The following is a 21,145-nucleotide window of genomic DNA, read 5'->3' on the forward strand; positions in this document are numbered from 1 at the left end:
TATCTAGATTTTCCTTAGCCTTAGATGAGTTAATTCTAGGGTTAGCATTTCTAGAATTGTTCTTATCTAAGCTAACATGCTTGGCTCCTAAGCACATGTATCGATTTCTAGTGTTAACATGCTTATCATTATTGACAATGGCAATAAGACTACTAGCATGCATCCTACTAGAATTGCAAGAATGAGCTTTAAATGTTACCTTAGGGTTTGCCTTAGCTCCCCCTTTACACGTGTTTGGCCTCTTGTCCTTGTGAGGTTGCCTCCCCCTTGGACATTGACTCCTATAGTGTCCCCATTGCTTGCATTGGAAGCACACCACGTGCTTCTTGCTCTTGCATGTCGGGACTCCGGCTTCCTTGACCTTTGGTGCCGGTGGAGTCTTTCTAACCCTCTTTGGACACTTACTCTTGTAGTGCCCAAACTTCCTACACTCAAAACACATTATGTGTAATTTGCTTGAAATCACAGTGTTTGAGTTACCTAGGGTTGTGGATGTAGATGAGCTTTCTTCTTCATCCCTTCCGGAGGTAGATGCCTCTTCTTGCTCCGATCTTGAACAAGAGCTCTCCTCCTCTTCTTCCTTGGATGTTGAGTAGCCCTCAACTTCCAATTCGCTTCCTCCATGATGTGAGCTACTTGGCTCACTAGGCTCCTCTTCATGGAATTTTGCCAAATTGTTCCACAATTCCTTGGCGTTGTTGTACCTATCTATCTTGCACAAAACATTATTAGGTAAAGCAAATTCAATAATTTTTGTTACCTCGTCATTGATTTCGGATTGTCGGATTTGCTTTTTCGTCCACTCCTTCTTCTTGATAGGTTTTCCTTCCTCATCCATCGGAGGGGAAAACCCTTCTTGTACACAAAACCAATTTAACATATTAGTCCTAAGAAAATACATCATCCTTACCTTCCAATATGTGAAGTTGTCGTGAGACTCGTAGAAGGGTTGAATCGTGAGATCTTCTCCATAGAGATCCATCTCTAGCCCGTGCTCCCCCCGGGTGTTGATCCGTCGAAGAGCGGCCTCGCTCTGATACCACTTGTTAGGAGAGAGGGGGGTGTGAATAGCCGACCCCAAATCGTCGCGTTTCTACAAACTAGGGTTAGCGTAGCGGAAAATAACACGTAGAAACGAAGGAAAAGAAGACCAAACCTCAAACTCGATGGATGTAACGAGGTTCGGAGATGAACTCCTACTCCTCGGCGTGTCCGTAAGGTGGACGAAGCCTACCAATCCGTCGGTGGATGAGTCCCCGGAGAACCGGCTAATACAATATACTCCTTCTGGGTGGAGAAATCTCGCCACAATGTTTCTTGCACAAGCAAGATAGGAGTACAACAGATACAAGAAAGCAAAAGACAATATGAAACACTTGCTTGCCTTTCTTGTTGACTGGAGTGATGAAGCAGCAGCTTCACACCAGCAGCAGCTGACGAGAATCCAGTCGAGAAGCTCACGCGAGGCTTCAGCTGCGAGGAGCTCAGCAAAGCTCTGATGGCAGGTAAGAGCAGAAGCTCTGGAGCACAAGAACAGAAGTTCTAAGGAGGAAGCAGTAGCAGTAACGAAGCCCTATAGCTTCTTTTATACCTGTGAAGAAAAACAAGAAGGAATATAGTCGTTGCGTCACAACGGCTAGTGCCCTGATCGGTCCACAGATCGATCAGCGCTTTCTACCGGACTCCGCTAGCTACTGATCGTGCTCTGATCGGTCGTGGGGACAGATCAGGGTATGGCCTGATCGGTCCGCTGACCGATCAGGGCTTATTGAGTGCGGTTCCTCGCACTCTTCAAGATCGTCACCTGATCGGTCGGCAGACCAATCAGGATATCGCCTGATCGGTCCCCAGACCGATCAGTAAGCTCACAGAATCGATGCGTGCCTTCTGTTTGTCATCTGATCGGTCAGCAGACCGATCAAATACACAAGCGTATCACTGGATCGGTCTGCAGACCGATCCAGAGCTTGGTTTTTGGCCAAACCAAGTCTCAAACCTCCCAAACCAATATCCGATCAACCTTGACCTATTGGTACATCATGCTTAGCATTCGGTCACTCCCTTGACCTGCTAAGACTCCCCACCAAGTGTCCGGTCAATCCCTTTGACCCACTTGGACTTTCCTCTTCGTGCCAAGTATCCGATCACTCCCTTGATCTACTTGGACTTCCCAACACCAGATGTTCGATCACCCTTGATCCATCTGGATTTTCCCTTGCCCGGCTTAACTCACCAGGACTTTCACCTAGCTTCACTCACTAGGGTTTTCACCTGGCTTCACTCACCAGGATTTCCAATCTGCCCGGCTTCACTCACCAGGACTTCCAAACTGCCTGGCTCCACTCACCAGGACTTTCCCGAATGCCTGGCTTCACTCACCAGGACTTCTCCGACTGCCTGGCTTCACTCACCAGGACTTTTCACCTGCCTAACATCCCAGTTAGGACTTTCCCTCGTGCCAAGCTCCCTGCTTGGACTTCTCCGTGCCAAGTCTCCATACTTGGACTTTTCCAGTGCCAAGTCTCCATACTTGGACTTTTCCCGTGCCAAGTCTCCACACTTGGACTTTTCACGTGCCAAGTTCCCTGCTTGGACTTTTCCAGTGCCAAGTTCCCTGCTTGGACTTTTTCCGTTGCCAAGTCTCCATACTTGGACTCTTTCCCGAATCAGGTCAACCAGGTCAACATTGACCTACGATTGCACCAATAATCTCCCAAACATCTATTCTTGTCCCATATCAAGAATACAACTCTTCCACGAGTGTCAAACATCAAAATACAACTCAACTAGGTCAACCTTGACCTAAGGTTGCATCAACAATCTTCCTAAGTCAAACATCAAAATACAACTCGAGTCAGGTCAACTCGAGTCAGATCAACCAGGTCAACCTTGACCTAAGGTTGCACCAACACATAAATGCTCCTTGAGTGTCAATTTCCTCAAAGTTGGGTTAACTACCCTTCTAATCGGAGTTGACACTCTCTAACCCATCTATGGGGTAGAGAAGATGCTCCTAGGAACCCAATACCTATTAGAGCTCATTGGGTTCACTAAATATTCACTAGGGATAACTTCCCTAGCAACCCTCCTAATGACCCTCTTAGGCTTTAAAGCCTTGGTCATTTGGGTCTCATCAAGGTCAACTATAGGGGTGACTCCCCTTGTGACCTTGGTAATGGTCTTCCTAGCCCTAGGTTTTGTTCCATAATCGAATGAAACATTATGATAAGTGGGCTTGACCAATTGGGACTTAGGTTTGTGACCCAAACCTTTCTTGTCCTTGGATTTGGGTTTTTGACCCCTAGACCCTAGAGTCAAATCCTTAAGAGCCTTTTCTAGAGAGTCAAGTCTTGACCTCAAGACTTGATTTTCTTTCTTTAATACCTCAAGTTTTGATTTATCATTTTTCTTTGAGGTATTCCTAGGCATGTGTCTAGATGATTTGGGATTTCTATCTAGATTTTCCTTAGCCTTAGATGAGTTAATTCTAGGGTTAGCATTTATTGAATTGTTCTTATCTAAGCTAATATGCTTGGCTCCTAAGCACATGTATCGATTTCTAGTGTTAACATGCTTATCATTATTGACAATGGCAATAAGACTACTAGCATGCATCCTACTAGAATTGCAAGAATGAGCTTTAAATGTTACCTTAGGGTTTGCCTTAGCTCCCCCTTTACACGTGTTTGGCCTCTTGTCCTTGTGAGGTTGCCTCCCCCTTGGACATTGACTCCTATAGTGTCCCCATTGCTTGCATTGGAAGCACACCACGTGCTTCTTGCTCTTGCATGTCGGGACTCCGGCTTCCTTGACCTTTGGTGCCGGTTGAGTCTTTCTAACCCTCTTTGGACACTTACTCTTGAAGTGCCCAAACTTCCTACACTCAAAACACATTATGTGTAATTTGCTTGAAATCACAGTGTTTGAGTTACCTAGGGTTGTGGATGTAGATGAGCTTTCTTCTTCATCCCTTCCGGAGGTAGATGCCTCTTCTTGCTTCGATCTTGAACAAGAGCTCTCCTCCTCTTCTTCCTTGGATGTTGAGTAGCCCTCAACTCCCAATTCGCTTCCTCCATGATGTGAGCTACTTGGCTCACTAGGCTCCTCTTCATGGAATTTTGCCAAATTGTTCCACAATTCCTTGGCGTTGTTGTACCTATCTATCTTGCACAAAACATTATTAGGTAAAGCAAATTCAATAATTTTTGTTACCTCGTCATTGATTTCGGATTGTCGGATTTGCTTTTTCGTCCACTCCTTCTTCTTGATAGGTTTTCCTTCCTCATCCATCGGAGGGGAAAACCCTTCTTGTACACAAAACCAATTTAACATATTAGTCCTAAGAAAATACATCATCCTTACCTTCCAATATGTGAAGTTGTCGTGAGACTCGTAGAAGGGTTGAATCGTGACATCTTCTCCATAGAGATCCATCTCTAGCCCGTGCTCCCCCCGGGTGTTGATCCGTCGAAGAGCGGCCTCGCTCTGATACCACTTGTTAGGATCCTTCGTACGGAGGCTAGAGAGGGGGGTGTGAATAGCCGACCCCAAATCGTCGCGTTTCTACAAATTAGGGTTAGCGTAACGGAAAATAACACGTAGAAACGAAGGAAAAGAAGACCAAACCTCAAACTCGATGGATGTAACGAGGTTCGGAGATGAACTCCTACTCCTCGGCGTGTCCGTAAGGTGGACGAAGCCTACCAATCCGTCGGTGGATGAGTCCCCGGAGAACCGGCTAATACAATATACTCCTTCTGGGTGGAGAAACCTCGCCACAATGTTTCTTGCACAAGCAAGATAGGAGTACAACAGATACAAGAAAGCAAAAGATAATATGAAACACTTGCTTGCCTTTCTTGTTGACTGGAGTGATGAAGCAGCAGCTTCACACCAGCAGCAGCTGACGAGAATCCAGTCGAGAAGCTCACGCGAAGCTTCAGCTGCGAGGAGCTCAGCAAAGCTCTGATGGCAGGTAAGAGCAGAAGCTCTGGAGCACAAGAACAGAAGTTCTAAGGAGGAAGCAGTAGCAGTAACGAAGCCCTGTAGCTTCTTTTATACCTGTGAAGAAAAACAAGAAGGAATATAGCCATTGCGTCACAACGGCTAGTGCCCTGATCGGTCCACAGATCGATCAGCGCTTTCTCCCGGACTCCGCTAACAACTGATCGTGCTCTGATCGGTCGTGGGGACCGATCAGGGTATGGCCTGATCGGTCCGCTGACCGATCAGGGCTTATTGAGCGCGGTTCCTCGCACTCTTCAAGATCGTCACCTGATCGGTCGGCAGACCGATCAGGCTCCATACTGATCGGCCCCCAGACCGATCAGTAAGCTCACAGAATCGATGCGTGCCTTCTGTTTGTCATCTGATCGGTCAGCAGACCGATCAAATACACAAGCGTATCACTGGATCGGTCTGCAGACCGATCCAGAGCTTGGTTTTTTCCCAAACCAAGTCTCAAACCTTCCAAACCAATATCCGATCAACCTTGACCTATTGGTACATCATGCTTAACATCCGGTCACTCCCTTGACCTGCTAAGACTCCCCACCAAGTGTCCGGTCAATCCCTTTGACCCACTTGGACTTTCCTCTTCGTGCCAAGTATCCGATCACTCCCTTGATCTACTTGGACTTCCCAACACCAGATGTTCGATCACCCTTGATCCATCTGGATTTTCCCTTGCCCGGCTTAACTCACCAGGACTTTCACCTAGCTTCACTCACTAGGGTTTTCACCTGGCTTCACTCACCAGGATTTCCAATCTGCCCGGCTTCACTCACCAGGACTTCCAAACTGCCTGGCTCCACTCACCGGGACTTTCCCGAATGCCTGGCTTCACTCACCAGGACTTCTCCAACTGCCTGGCTTCACTCACCAGGACTTTTCACCTGCCTAACATCCCAGTTAGGACTTTCCCTCGTGCCAAGCTCCCTGTTTGGACTTCTCCGTGCCAAGTATCCATACTTGGACTTTTCCAGTGCCAAGTCTCCACACTTGGACTTTTCGCGTGCCAAGCTCCCTGCTTGGACTTTTCCAGTGCCAAGTTCCCTGCTTGGACTTTTTCCGTTGCCAAGTCTCCATACTTGGACTCTTTCCCGAATCAGGTCAACCAGGTCAACATTGACCTACGGTTGCACCAATAATATCCCAAAAATCTATTCTTGTCCCATATCAAGAATACAACTCTTCCACGAGTGTCAAACATCAAAATACTACTCAACTAGGTCAACCTTGACCTAAGGTTGCACCGACAATCTTCCTAAGTCAAACATCAAAATACAACTCGAGTCAGGTCAACTCGAGTCAGATCAACCAGGTCAACCTTGACCTAAGGTTGCACCAACAATCTCCCCCTTTTTGATGTTTGACAAAACCATAATCAAGTTAGGTTAATCCGATAACCTAACTTAGGTTTTCCAATGTTCTTCCTTGAACATTCTTCCAAAACCTACACTCTCCCCCTTGGGACATCTCTCCCCCTTTTTGACACACATCAAAAAGAGGGAATTAAGGTCAAGAGTTTCTTCCTAATGAAAGTCCCATACCTTTCATTGAAACCCTTAATTTCCCCCTTGAAACTAAATTCAACAATCAACTTAGTGATAATCCCACATCACTCAAGTCTTTAGGGGTAAAAACTCCCCCTAAAAGTCAACTCCCCCTTGACTAATAGGTAAAACTCCCCCTAAAGGTCAACTCCCCCTTGACTATTGCACCAACAATGTCTTGGAGAGTTTCAAACCTTTAGAAACCCGAAACTCAACTCCCAAACTGAAATTCCGGCACCGCTGAAATTCAGAAATTGCACGCCTGATCGGTCACCGGACCGATCAGAACCCCTCTGGATCGGTCCCTAGACCGATCCAGCCTTCCCTGGATCGGTCCAGTGACCGATCCAGCCTTGGACAGACTCGAGTTCTGATTTCCTTCTCCCGAAATTCAGAAACTCACAACAAATTCCAGAAAATTCCAAAAATTATGAAATTTTGAGGATACATTCCTCATAACATATACTATCAAGGAAAAATAGTTTTCTATGAAAATAGATTCCATTTTTCAATCTTGATACAAAGTTTACTTAACTTTGAACTAGTTCAAAGTTAAGTAAACTTTGTATCATAATGTTCAATGATGAATGCTATCACTAGAATGACTTCATCAAGGTTTTTCAAATCAATTTTGAAATGATTTTTAACCCTTTAATTTAGGACCACAATCTTAGGGCTAAATGTACATGACTTGTACATAAGCTTTCCCTATGATCCTCCTTCTTGAATTAGTCTCATCTAGGTACAAGAACTATGCACCTTGATCCTAACTCATGATCCTAATATCTCACACACATCTAAGGTGTATCAAACACATCCAAGTCAATTTTGATGTGAGATATGGGTTTAGGTTATCTTAGGCTAAGGTCTCATGCATTTTCTAAACACAAATTTGATCTCAATATCAAAATATGTTTTTCATCCTTAAATCAATTCAATTGATTATTAATGCAAGAGATGATGACATGGCATAAAATGGTATCATAAATGAAAACATGTGCCAATGTCATGATGTCATGGCATAAAGTTTGAAACTTAAATAAACATGACATAAAACTAACCTGAGCATTATCATGACATTTCAAAAGATAAACTTAAATATGATGTCATGACATGTGAGGGCAAACAATCATGACAAGATTTAGCATGAATAAGACATACCTAGATTACCTATCTAAGTATCCATAGCATTAGCTAATACTTAAGTTTTAACCCTTGATTGCCCTAATATGCCAAAATCCTAATTTTGACACTTCTTGAACTCTAGATTCATTCATGCCACTTAAAGATCAAATTTATCCTCAAATCTTGGCGTGTTTCATTTTTCCTCAAGAGTTCTCTAGATTTTCCCAAATTGTGCCGATTGAAATTAATATCATCATTTTCCATGATGACACATTTTACTCTTCCAAGGAGTAAATATTAATGATTGTTCCATTTCATTTTCAAAGGTTCCCAAAAACCTTGAAAATGCTCCTTGAGTGTCAATTTCCTCAAAGTTGGGTTAACTACCCTTCTAATCGGAGTTGACACTCTCTAACCCATCTATGGGGTAGAGAAGATGCTCCTAGGAACCCAATACCTATTAGAGCTCATTGGGTTCACTAAATATTCACTAGGGATAACTTCCCTAACAACCCTCCTAATGACCCTCTTAGGCTTTAAAGCCTTGGTCATTTGGGTCTCATCAAGGTCAACTATAGGGGTGACTCCCCTTGTGACCTTGGTAATGGTCTTCCTAGCCCTAGGTTTTGTTCCATAATCGAATGAAACATTATGATAAGTGGGCTTGACCAATTGGGACTTAGGTTTGTGACCCAAACCTTTCTTGTCCTTGGATTTGGGTTTTTGACCCCTAGACCCTAGAGTCAAATCCTTAAGAGCCTTTTCTAGAGAGTCAAGTCTTGACCTCAAGACTTGATTTTCTTTCTCTAATACCTCAAGTTTTGATTTATCATTTTTCTTTGAGGTATTCCTAGGCATGTGTCTAGATGATTTGGGATTTCTATCTAGATTTTCCTTAGCCTTAGATGAGTTAATTCTAGGGTTAGCATTTCTAGAATTGTTCTTATCTAAGCTAACATGCTTGGCTCCTAAGCACATGTATCGATTTCTAGTGTTAACATGCTTATCATTATTGACAATGGCAATAAGACTACTAGCATGCATCCTACTAGAATTGCAAGAATGAGCTTTAAATGTTACCTTAGGGTTTGCCTTAGCTCCCCTTTACACGTGTTTGGCCTCTTGTCCTTGTGAGGTTGCCTCCCCCTTGGACATTGACTCCTATAGTGTCCCCATTGCTTGCATTGGAAGCACACCACGTGCTTCTTGCTCTTGCATGTCGGGACTCCGGCTTCCTTGACCATTGGTGCCGGTGGAGTCTTTCTAACCCTCTTTGGACACTTACTCTTGAAGTGCCCAAACTTCCTACACTCAAAACACATTATGTGTAATTTGCTTGAAATCACAGTGTTTGAGTTACCTAGGGTTGTGGATGTAGATGAGCTTTCTTCTTCATCCCTTCCGGAGGTAGATGCCTCTTCTTGCTCCGATCTTGAACAAGAGCTCTCCTCCTCTTCTTCCTTGGATGTTGAGTAGCCCTCAACTCCCAATTCGCTTCCTCCATGATGTGAGCTACTTGGCTCACTAGGCTCCTCTTCATGGAATTTTGCCAAATTGTTCCACAATTCCTTGGCGTTGTTGTACCTATCTATCTTGCACAAAACATTATTAGGTAAAGCAAATTCAATAATTTTTGTTACCTCGTCATTGATTTCGGATTGTCGGATTTGCTTTTTCGTCCACTCCTTCTTCTTGATAGGTTTTCCTTCCTCATCCATCGGAGGGGAAAACCCTTCTTGTACACAAAACCAATTTAACATATTAGTCCTAAGAAAATACATCATCCTTACCTTCCAATATGTGAAGTTGTCGTGAGACTCGTAGAAGGGTTGAATCGTGACATCTTCTCCATAGAGATCCATCTCTAGCCCGTGCTCCCCCCGGGTGTTGATCCGTCGAAGAGCGGCCTCGCTCTGATACCACTTGTTAGGATCCTTCGTACGGAGGCTAGAGAGGGGGGTGTGAATAGCCGACCCCAAATCGTCGCGTTTCTACAAACTAGGGTTAGCGTAACGGAAAATAACACGTAGAAACGAAGGAAAAGAAGACCAAACCTCAAACTCGATGGATGTAACGAGGTTCGGAGATGAACTCCTACTCCTCGGCGTGTCCGTAAGGTGGACGAAGCCTACCAATCCGTTGGTGGATGAGTCCCCGGAGAACCGGCTAATACAATATACTCCTTCTGGGTGGAGAAACCTCGCCACAATGTTTCTTGCACAAGCATGATAGGAGTACAACAGATACAAGAAAGCAAAAGACAATATGAAACACTTGCTTGCCTTTCTTGTTGACTGGAGTGATGAAGCAGCAGCTTCACACCAGCAGCAGCTGACGAGAAGCTCACGCGAAGCTTCAGCTGCGAGGAGCTCAGCAAAGCTCTGATGGCAGGTAAGAGCAGAAGCTCTGGAGCACAAGAACAGAAGTTCTAAGGAGGAAGCAGTAGCAGTAACGAAGCCCTGTAGCTTCTTTTATACCTGTGAAGAAAAACAAGAAGGAATATAGCCATTGCGTCACAACGGCTAGTGCCCTGATCGGTCCACAGATCGATCAGCGCTTTCTCCCGGACTCCGCTAACAACTGATCGTGCTCTGATCGATCGTGGGGACCGATCAGGGTATGGCCTGATCGGTCCGCTGACCGATCAGGGCTTATTGAGCGCGGTTCCTCGCACTCTTCAAGATCGTCACCTGATCGGTCGGCAGACCGATCAGGCTCCATACTGATCGGCCCCCAGACCGATCAGTAAGCTCACAGAATCGATACGTGCCTTCTGTTTGTCATCTGATCGGTCAGCAGACCGATCAAATACACAAGCGTATCACTGGATCGGTCTGCAGACCGATCCAGAGCTTGGTTTTTTCCCAAACCAAGTCTCAAACCTTCCAAACCAATATCCGATCAACCTTGACCTATTGGTACATCATGCTTAACATCCGGTCACTCCCTTGACCTGCTAAGACTCCCCACCAAGTGTCCGGTCAATCCCTTTGACCCACTTGGACTTTCCTCTTCGTGCCAAGTATCCGATCACTCCCTTGATCTACTTGGACTTCCCAACACCAGATGTTCGATCACCCTTGATCCATCTGGATTTTCCCTTGCCCGGCTTAACTCACCAGGACTTTCACCTAGCTTCACTCACTAGGGTTTTCACCTGGCTTCACTCACCAGGATTTCCAATCTGCCCGGCTTCACTCACCAGGACTTCCAAACTGCCTGGCTCCACTCACCAGGACTTTCCCGAATGCCTGGCTTCACTCACCAGGACTTCTCCGACTGCCTGGCTTCACTCACCAGGACTTTTCACCTGCCTAACATCCCAGTTAGGACTTTCCCTCGTGCCAAGCTCCCTGCTTGGACTTCTCCGTGCCAAGTCTCCATACTTGGACTTTTCCAGTGCCAAGTCTCCATACTTGGACTTTTCCCGTGCCAAGTCTCCACACTTGGACTTTTCGCGTGCCAAGCTCCCTGCTTGGACTTTTCCAGTGCCAAGTTCCCTGCTTGGACTTTTTCCGTTGCCAAGTCTCCATACTTGGACTCTTTCCCGAATCAGGTCAACCAGGTCAACATTGACCTACGGTTGCACCAATAATCTCCCAGACATCTATTTTTGTCCCATATCAAGAATGTAACTCTTCCACGAGTGTCAAACATCAAAATACAACTCAACTAGGTCAACCTTGACCTAAGGTTGCACCGACAATCTTCCTAAGTCAAACATCAAAATACAACTCGAGTCAGGTCAACTCGAGTCAGATCAACCAGGTCAACCTTGACCTAAGGTTGCACCAACAATCTCCCCCTTTTTGATGTTTGACAAAACCATAATCAAGTTAGATTAATCCGATAACCTAACTTAGGTTTTCCAATGTTCTTCCTTGAACATTCTTCCAAAACCTACACTCTCCCCCTTGGGACATCTCTCCCCCTTTTTGACACACATCAAAAAGAGGGAATTAAGGTCAAGAGTTTCTTCCTAATGAAAGTCCCATACCTTTCATTGAAACCCTTAATTTCCCCCTTGAAACTAAATTCAACAATCAACTTAGTGATAATCCCACATCACTCAAGTCTTTAGGGGTAAAAACTCCCCTAAAAGTCAACTCCCCCTTGACTAATAGGTAAAACTCCCCCTAAAGGTCAACTCCCCCTTGACTATTGCACCAACAATGTCTTGGAGAGTTTCAAACCTTTAGAAACCCGAAACTCAACTCCCACAGCTGAAATTCCAGACCACAGTCGAAATTCAGCAAATTCAGCACGCCTGATCGGTCACCGGACCGATCAGAACCCCTCTGGATCGGTCCCTAGACCGATCCAGCCTTCCCTGGATCGGTCCAGTGACCGATCCAGCCTTGGACAGACTCGAGTTCTGATTTCCTTCTCCCGAAATTCAGAAACTCACAACAAATTCCAGAAAATTCCAAAAATTATGAAATTTTGAGGATACATTCCTCATAACATATACTATCAAGGAAAAATAGTTTTCTATGAAAATAGATTCCATTTTTCAATCTTGATACAAAGTTTACTTAACTTTGAACTAGTTCAAAGTTAAGTAAACTTTGTATCATAATGTTCAATGATGAATGCTATCACTAGAATGACTTCATCAAGGTTTTTCAAATCAATTTTGAAATGATTTTTAACCCTTTAATTTAGGACCACAATCTTAGGGCTAAATGTACATGACTTGTACATAAGTTTTCCCTATGATCCTCCTTCTTGAATTAGTCTCATCTAGGTACAAGAACTATGCACCTTGATCCTAACTCATGATCCTAATATCTCACACACATCTAAGGTGTATCAAACACATCCAAGTCAATTTTGATGTGAGATATGGGTTTAGGTTATCTTAGGCTAAGGTCTCATGCATTTTCTAAACACAAATTTGATCTCAATATCAAAATATGTTTTTCATCCTTAAATCAATTCAATTGATTATTAATGCAAGAGATGATGACATGGCATAAAATGGTATCATAAATGAAAACATGTGCCAATGTCATGATGTCATGGCATAAAGTTTGAAACTTAAATAAACATGACATAAAACTAACCTGAGCATTATCATGACATTTCAAAAGATAAACTTAAATATGATGTCATGACATGTGAGGGCAAACAATCATGACAAGATTTAGCATGAATAAGACATACCTAGATTACCTATCTAAGTATCCTTAGCATTAGCTAATACTTAAGTTTTAACCCTTGATTGCCCTAATATGCCAAAATCCTAATTTTGACACTTCTTGAACTCTAGATTCATTCATGCCACTTAAAGATCAAATTTATCCTCAAATCTTGGCGTGTTTCATTTTTCCTCAAGAGTTCTCTAGATTTTCCCAAATTGTGCCGATTGAAATTAATATCATCATTTTCCATGATGACACATTTTACTCTTCCAAGGAGTAAATATTAATGATTGTTCCATTTCATTTTCAAAGGTTCCCAAAAACCTTGAAAATGCTCCTTGAGTGTCAATTTCCTCAAAGTTGGGTTAACTACCCTTCTAATCGGAGTTGACACTCTCTAACCCATCTATGGGGTAGAGAAGATGCTCCTAGGAACCCAATACCTATTAGAGCTCATTGGGTTCACTAAATATTCACTAGGGATAACTTCCCTAACAACCCTCCTAATGACCCTCTTAGGCTTTAAAGCCTTGGTCATTTGGGTCTTATCAAGGTCAACTATAGGGGTGACTCCCCTTGTGACCTTGGTAATGGTCTTCCTAGCCCTAGGTTTTGTTCCATAATCGAATGAAACATTATGATAAGTGGGCTTGACCAATTGGGACTTAGGTTTGTGACCCAAACCTTTCTTGTCCTTGGATTTGGGTTTTTGACCCCTAGACCCTAGAGTCAAATCCTTAAGAGCCTTTTCTAGAGAGTCAAGTCTTGACCTCAAGACTTGATTTTCTTTCTCTAATACCTCAAGTTTTGATTTATCATTTTTCTTTGAGGTATTCCTAGGCATGTGTCTAGATGATTTGGGATTTCTATCTAGATTTTCCTTAGCCTTAGATGAGTTAATTCTAGGTTTAGCATTTCTAGAATTGTTCTTATCTAGGCTAACATGCTTGGCTCCTAAGCACATGTATCGATTTCTAGTGTTAACATGCTTATCATTATTGACAATGGCAATAAGACTACTAGCATGCATCCTACTAGAATTGCAAGAATGAGCTTTAAATGTTACCTTAGGGTTTGCCTTAGCTCCCCCTTTACACGTGTTTGGCCTCTTGTCCTTGTGAGGTTGCCTCCCCCTTGGACATTGACTCCTATAGTGTCCCCATTGCTTGCATTGGAAGCACACCACGTGCTTCTTGCTCTTGCATGTCGGGACTCCGGCTTCCTTGACCTTTGGTGCCGGTGGAGTCTTTCTAACCCTCTTTGGACACTTACTCTTGAAGTGCCCAAACTTCCTACACTCAAAACACATTATGTGTAATTTGCTTGAAATCACAGTGTTTGAGTTACCTAGGGTTGTGGATGTAGATGAGCTTTCTTCTTCATCCCTTCCGGAGGTAGATGCCTCTTCTTGCTCCGATCTTGAACAAGAGCTCTCCTCCTCTTCTTCCTTGGATGTTGAGTAGCCCTCAACTCCCAATTCGCTTCCTCCATGATGTGAGCTACTTGGCTCACTAGGCTCCTCTTCATGGAATTTTGCCAAATTGTTCCACAATTCCTTGGCGTTGTTGTACCTATCTATCTTGCACAAAACATTATTAGGTAAAGCAAATTCAATAATTTTTGTTACCTCGTCATTGATTTCGGATTGTCGGATTTGCTTTTTCGTCCACTCCTTCTTCTTGATAGGTTTTCCTTCCTCATCCATCGGAGGGGAAAACCCTTCTTGTACACAAAACCAATTTAACATATTAGTCCTAAGAAAATACATCATCCTTACCTTCCAATATGTGAAGTTGTCGTGAGACTCGTAGAAGGGTTGAATCGTGAGATCTTCTCCATAGAGATCCATCTCTAGCCCGTGCTCCCCCCGGGTGTTGATCCGTCGAAGAGCGGCCTCGCTCTGATACCACTTGTTAGGATCCTTCGTACGGAGGCAAGAGAGGGGGGTGTGAATAGCCGACCCCAAATCGTCGCGTTTCTACAAACTAGGGTTAGCGTAGCGGAAAATAACACGTAGAAACGAAGGAAAAGAAGACCAAACCTCAAACTCGATGGATGTAACGAGGTTCGGAGATGAACTCCTACTCCTCGGCGTGTCCGTAAGGTGGACGAAGCCTACCAATCCGTCGGTGGATGAGTCCCCGGAGAACCGGCTAATACAATATACTCCTTCTGGGTGGAGAAATCTCGCCACAATGTTTCTTGCACAAGCAAGATAGGAGTACAACAGATACAAGAAAGCAAAAGACAATATGAAACACTTGCTTGCCTTTCTTGTTGACTGGAGTGATGAAGCAGCAGCTGACGAGAATCCATCGAGAAGCTCACGCGAGGCTTCAGCTGCGAGGAGCTCAGCAAAGCTCTGATGGCAGGTAAGAGCAGAAGCTCTGGAGCACAAGAACAGAAGTTCTAAGGAGGAAGCAGTAGCAGTAACGAAGCCCTATAGCTTCTTTTATACCTGTGAAGAAAAACAAGAAGGAATATAGTCGTTGCGTCACAACGGCTAGTGCCCTGATCGGTCCACAGATCGATCAGCGCTTTCTACCGGACTCCGCTAGCTACTGATCGTGCTCTGATCGGTCGTGGGGACAGATCAGGGTATGGCCTGATCGGTCCGCTGACCGATCAGGGCTTATTGAGTGCGGTTCCTCGCACTCTTCAAGATCGTCACCTGATCGGTCGGCAGACCAATCAGGATATCGCCTGATCGGTCCCCAGACCGATCAGTAAGCTCACAGAATCGATGCGTGCCTTCTGTTTGTCATCTGATCGGTCAGCAGACCGATCAAATACACAAGCGTATCACTGGATCGGTCTGCAGACCGATCCAGAGCTTGGTTTTTGGCCAAACCAAGTCTCAAACCTCCCAAACCAATATCCGATCAACCTTGACCTATTGGTACATCATGCTTAGCATTCGGTCACTCCCTTGACCTGCTAAGACTCCCCACCAAGTGTCCGGTCAATCCCTTTGACCCACTTGGACTTTCCTCTTCGTGCCAAGTATCCGATCACTCCCTTGATCTACTTGGACTTCCCAACACCAGATGTTCGATCACCCTTGATCCATCTGGATTTTCCCTTGCCCGGCTTAACTCACCAGGACTTTCACCTAGCTTCACTCACTAGGGTTTTCACCTGGCTTCACTCACCAGGATTTCCAATCTGCCCGGCTTCACTCACCAGGACTTCCAAACTGCCTGGCTCCACTCACCGGGACTTTCCCGAATGCCTGGCTTCACTCACCATGACTTCTTCGACTGCCTGGCTTCACTCACCAGGACTTTTCACCTGCCTAACATCCCAGTTAGGACTTTCCCTCGTGCCAAGCTCCCTGCTTGGACTTCTCCGTGCCAAGTCTCCATACTTGGACTTTTCCAGTGCCAAGTCTCCATACTTGGACTTTTCCCGTGCCAAGTCTCCACACTTGGACTTTTCACGTGCCAAGTTCCCTGCTTGGACTTTTCCAGTGCCAAGTTCCCTGCTTGGACTTTTTCCGTTGCCAAGTCTCCATACTTGGACTCTTTCCCGAATCAGGTCAACCAGGTCAACATTGACCTACGATTGCACCAATAATCTCCCAAACATCTATTCTTGTCCCATATCAAGAATACAACTCTTCCACGAGTGTCAAACATCAAAATACAACTCAACTAGGTCAACCTTGACCTAAGGTTGCATCAACAATCTTCCTAAGTCAAACATCAAAATACAACTCGAGTCAGGTCAACTCGAGTCAGATCAACCAGGTCAACCTTGACCTAAGGTTGCACCAACACATAGATGACGCGTTAGGAACGGTGGACGAATGGTTGACTAACAGAAGACCTTTCTCTCCCAAGAGCAGCTTTTTCTTCGATCCTATGCACCAAGAAACGAGCCAACAAAACGTTAGTGCCTAAAAACTAAGGAGAGTTCCTGGCGAAAACCCTCCGACGCTCAAGTCAATACGAGTCCGGACTGGTGGATAAAGAACAGTAAGAATGTATGCACAAGACTAAAGTTGCAGGCGTCCATGAGCGTACCTTTGCCATGGAGAGGACTACCCTTGATATACCTCCTCACCTAACCTCCACAGTTGTGAGGTGGTAGAATGTGTCAGAGTCTGTTAGGCAAAGGGGATTGTACAACCTAGGTAAGGTGTAATAATCATCCGAGGAATCTTCCCCTCACCCAAATGTATAATTCTGTTGTGGTTTATAACTTCTATTACGATTGTGTTTGTTGAAGGAATATGCTATCATAATTGGTCTGTTGATAGGAGACATGATTGTGCCTAAAGAAAGTTCCAGGAGAATAGTCTCTGACACATGGTTGTTTTTCTGACAAGTTGTTAGGATATTGTCTACTAATCATAATTCGGCCAGTCCTTAAGCCAGTAGCCCTATTAGGATGATGTTGTCTATTGAGCATAACTCGGCCAGTCCTTAAGCTAGCCGCCCTGTTAGGATGATGTTGTTCGATTACATTCTGCATAATCTGTTCTGATATGTATTATACTGCATGTATCTTGATTGGTCATTAAACTGTCTACATTTTAAGTCGTCCACCTTTATGTCTGGCTCAGTCATTAAATTACTCTGTGATGTTCTGTGTAACCTTGAGACATAGGAATGACATCGTGCCTTAGTCATGTTGGAAATCTGCTTGAGAGATAATATAATGCCTCATGCTTCCTGAAAATACCTATGGTAATCTATGCTTTAGTGGAATTTTGTCTGGGCGATAATATGAGGATAAGCATTGTAGGCCTGATCATCTTTTTACTCGATCGAGCATATAATAGGCTACCAAAGAAACCTCGCTTCGTACTGAGAGATTTGGTCAATATATTAGGCTTCATTCTGGCCGATCCATAAGACCGGTTGACCTCAATCTTGGTCGTCTTAATGATCTGGCCATCCTTAAAACATTCAACTTTCTGATTCGTTCGGCTTAAGGACTGACTGTCCCATATTGTGACTTGGCCGAGATATATAGACTTAGGGGGCGTTTGGTTCTCTCATAGGAATCGGAATGGGAATGAGTATCATAGTATTATGGAATGGGAATGGGTATGAGCTTGAGTATTATTCTTAAAAATAATGTTTGGTTAGTTAAATATTTTCAATCGGAATGAACCTAAATTTCCTTTTTTACCCTTACAAGAAAATAAGAGAAAAAATTAGATGGGAGAGAAAGTTGAATGTGAGAGAAACATATGATGAGAGAGAAAGTGTGATGAGAGAGAAAGTGTGTTGCGAAAAAATGCAGAGAGAGAAAGTATGATCAGAGAAAATAAGGAGAGAGTGCATGATAGGAAAGATTGAGAAGAGAAAAAGTATGATGAGAGAGAAAGAGTGATGGGAGAAAATGAAGAGAGAGAAAGTATTATGAGAGAAAATTAAAGAGTGAGGAGAGAGAAAGTATGATGAGAGAGAAAGTGGGTTGAGAGAGAAAGAGTGATGGATAAAATGAAGATAGAGAAAGTATGATGAGAGAAAATGAGAGACTGAGGAGAGAGAAAATATGCTGAGAGAGAAAGAGTGATGGAAAAAATGAAGAGAGAGAAAGTATTATGAGAGAAAATGAAAAAGTGAGGAGAGAGAAAGTATGATGAGAGAGAAAGTGGGTTGAGAGAGAAAGAATGATGGAAAAAATGAAGAGAGAGAAAGTATGATGAGATAAAATATGAGATTGGGAGAGAGAAAATATGATGAGAGAGAAAGTGTGCTTAGAGAATAAGTGTGATTAGAGAAAATAAAGCGAGAGTGTGTGATGAGAGAGAATAAAGAGAGAGAAATTGTGATGAGAGAAAATGAGAAGAGAGAGTATGCTGAGAGATTGAGGAGAGAGAAAATATGATGAGAGAGAAAGTATGATGAAAAAATAAGTAGAAAATGTGTAATGGGAGAGAAAGTGTGATAGAAGATAATGAAGAGAGAGAAAATAAGGAGAGAGAGTATATGATGGGAGAGAATATAGAGAGAGAATGAGGAGAGAGAAAGTATCTTGAGAGAGAAAATGTGATGATAAAATAAGGAGGGAGAAAATATGATGAGAGAGAGTGTGTGAAATTAAAAAAAATTGAACAAATATACTAAAGGTATTTTTGTCTAAAACTTAATTCACAATCCTATTCCATCAAAACCCAAGGGAGGAGGTGGGTTTCATCCATATCCAAATTTTTGGATTTCATTCCAAAATTTTGATTTCATTCCTATTAACCAAACACAAGATTTGGGAATGAATCCATTCCCTCATTTCCAAACCCATAAACCAAACGTCACTTTAGTCTGGTTGAATTAAAGAACCTTATTGCTGGACAATTAATCAAAGCCACATGAGGGAATGCTTTCCTTTTTCAAAGGTAATTGCTACATCATTTTAACTTTAATCATCCTGTTATCTTGACTTTAACTTTCATATCACATCTTGAGTCTACTCATCATAACCCTATATCAACAATTAAGCCCATATAGTAGTGATAAAATCCAACCAAACCAGCCGCTCATGTTCAATAGTATTGATTCCAGCTATGCGATGGCATCCTATGCCAAAATTTTTGTGGGATTAATCTGACGAGGAGAATGTGATCAATGAAGGAGTTAGAGTAAGCAGCAACGATGAGTGTGCGTTTTTCCAAGAAGAACCGATTGCTGTTGCTTAATCAATGGAGACGTGAAGAAGAGGCTCTGCTTTATTGAGTGGTGAACAAAAAATAAAAACCAGATAGAAATAGTGATTAAAGAAGCAATTAAAATCTTATGGATCGCGATTGAGCGATATGTAGCTCGAGGTCGATACGGGGGCAACGCAACGTAATTAACTAATTCTGGCGGTAGGCTATGTATCGGGCGAGGTGATAGAGTGGCGCGGCACGGGCGGCGTCGAAGACGGCGAGCTCTCCCTCAGCCTTGCGCACGAGCGTCTGCGCGAAGTCCCGGGCGCCGTCGAGGCCGAGCAGCTTGGGGTAGGTGGTCTTGTCGCTGGCTAGGTCCTTCCCGGCGGTCTTTCCCAGCTCCTCCGACGACTTCGTCACGTCCAGGATGTCGTCCACAACCTGGAACAACAGCCCCACGCAACGCGCGTAGCTCCGGACCCGCGCGACTTCCTCCTCATCGCCGCCGCCCACGATGGCTCCGCAGACGGCCGCCGCCTCCAGCAGCCTCGCCGTCTTGTGGATGTGGATGTACTCGAGCACGTCCTTGTCCACCACTTTTCCCTCGCACGAAATGTCCACAATCTGACGTCGGCCGTGAAACAGAGATGAGGTGAATTCCATGAAAACCAATTGATTGATTAGAGAAGCTTAATTTTTTTAGATTTCAATTGATGAATACCTGGCCGGCCACAAGACCCTCGGAGCCCACGCAGTTCCCGAGCTCAACTATGGAGCGGACGACGCGCTCCGGCGCCACTCCGAAAGTGCTGGTGGCGACGTGCTCAAAGGCGAACGACAGAAGGGCGTCTCCGGCGAGGATGGCAGTGTCTTCGCCGAAGAGGACGTGGTTGGTGGGCTGTCCGCGGCGGAGGTCGTCGTTGTCCATGCAGGGGAGGTCGTCATGGATGAGCGACATGGTGTGGATCATCTCGGAGGCGCAGGCCACAGGCATCGCGGCCTTCTCATCTCCGCCGACGAGCTCACAGGAGGCGATGGCAAGGAGAGGGCGGACGCGCTTTCCGCCGGCGAGGAGTGAGTGACGCATGGAGCGGTGGATCACCTCCGGGTGGCGGAGGGGGACGGCCAGGTCCAAGGCCTCGTTCACCTTGCGAGCCTTCTCCTCCATGTACTCCTTGAGGTTGAACTGCTCCACCACGAGGCCGGCGGTTTCCTGCCGCGTCGAGACGCAGCGCACGACGGCGACCATGGGGCGGCGGGCAGCTGGCCCAGCTGCTCTCCTTGCGGAGACGGGATTTGCGGCCAGATTGGTGCCGTAGACGCAGGCGGCAGTCGCGTAGGCCATGGCAAAGCACTGCAAGGTACTACAGGGAAAGCGTTGCTGCCTCCTCCTGCTTCGTGCTCTGCTTCGAGTGGGTAGAGACTTTCCGTGGACGAATTGAAGGTTGGCATTGGGCGGGCGCATTTTATAGCGGCACGGTCTAACTCAGGACCAGTTCTCACGCCCAGATACAGTTAATTGGCCTTATTTTGATTAAACCCAATTTATCATATTAAATACATATGCTTTCTTTCTCAAAGAGACAATCTGTTGATTGGAAGAATATGAAAGAATTTGCAAAAGAATCTGGGAATACCAAATCATATTTTACTCCTACAAATAGTCAAAACAGCACAGATTAGACAACCGTACTGCAGAATTATAACGCAGATTAAAAAAC

The 21,145-nt window shown here is 44.5% G+C and overlaps 1 protein-coding gene across 1 annotated transcript; it reads right to left on the reverse strand.

Annotated features, from left to right (window-relative positions):
- Window positions 1-19,484: 19,484 nt before the first annotated feature.
- LOC122034863 (geranylgeranyl pyrophosphate synthase 7, chloroplastic-like) lies at window positions 19,485-20,904 on the reverse strand. Its single transcript, XM_042594224.1, has 2 exons — window positions 20,146-20,904; window positions 19,485-20,048 (listed from the first exon to the last, which is right to left on the reverse strand). Exons 1-2 carry the CDS (start codon window positions 20,887-20,889, stop codon window positions 19,632-19,634), a joined length of 1,161 nt encoding a protein of 386 aa, XP_042450158.1. The 5' UTR covers window positions 20,890-20,904; the 3' UTR covers window positions 19,485-19,631.
- Window positions 20,905-21,145: the final 241 nt, after the last annotated feature.

Source organism: Zingiber officinale, chromosome 11B, assembly GCF_018446385.1.
Source record: "Zingiber officinale cultivar Zhangliang chromosome 11B, Zo_v1.1, whole genome shotgun sequence".
Taxonomy (NCBI): Eukaryota; Viridiplantae; Streptophyta; class Magnoliopsida; order Zingiberales; family Zingiberaceae; genus Zingiber; species Zingiber officinale.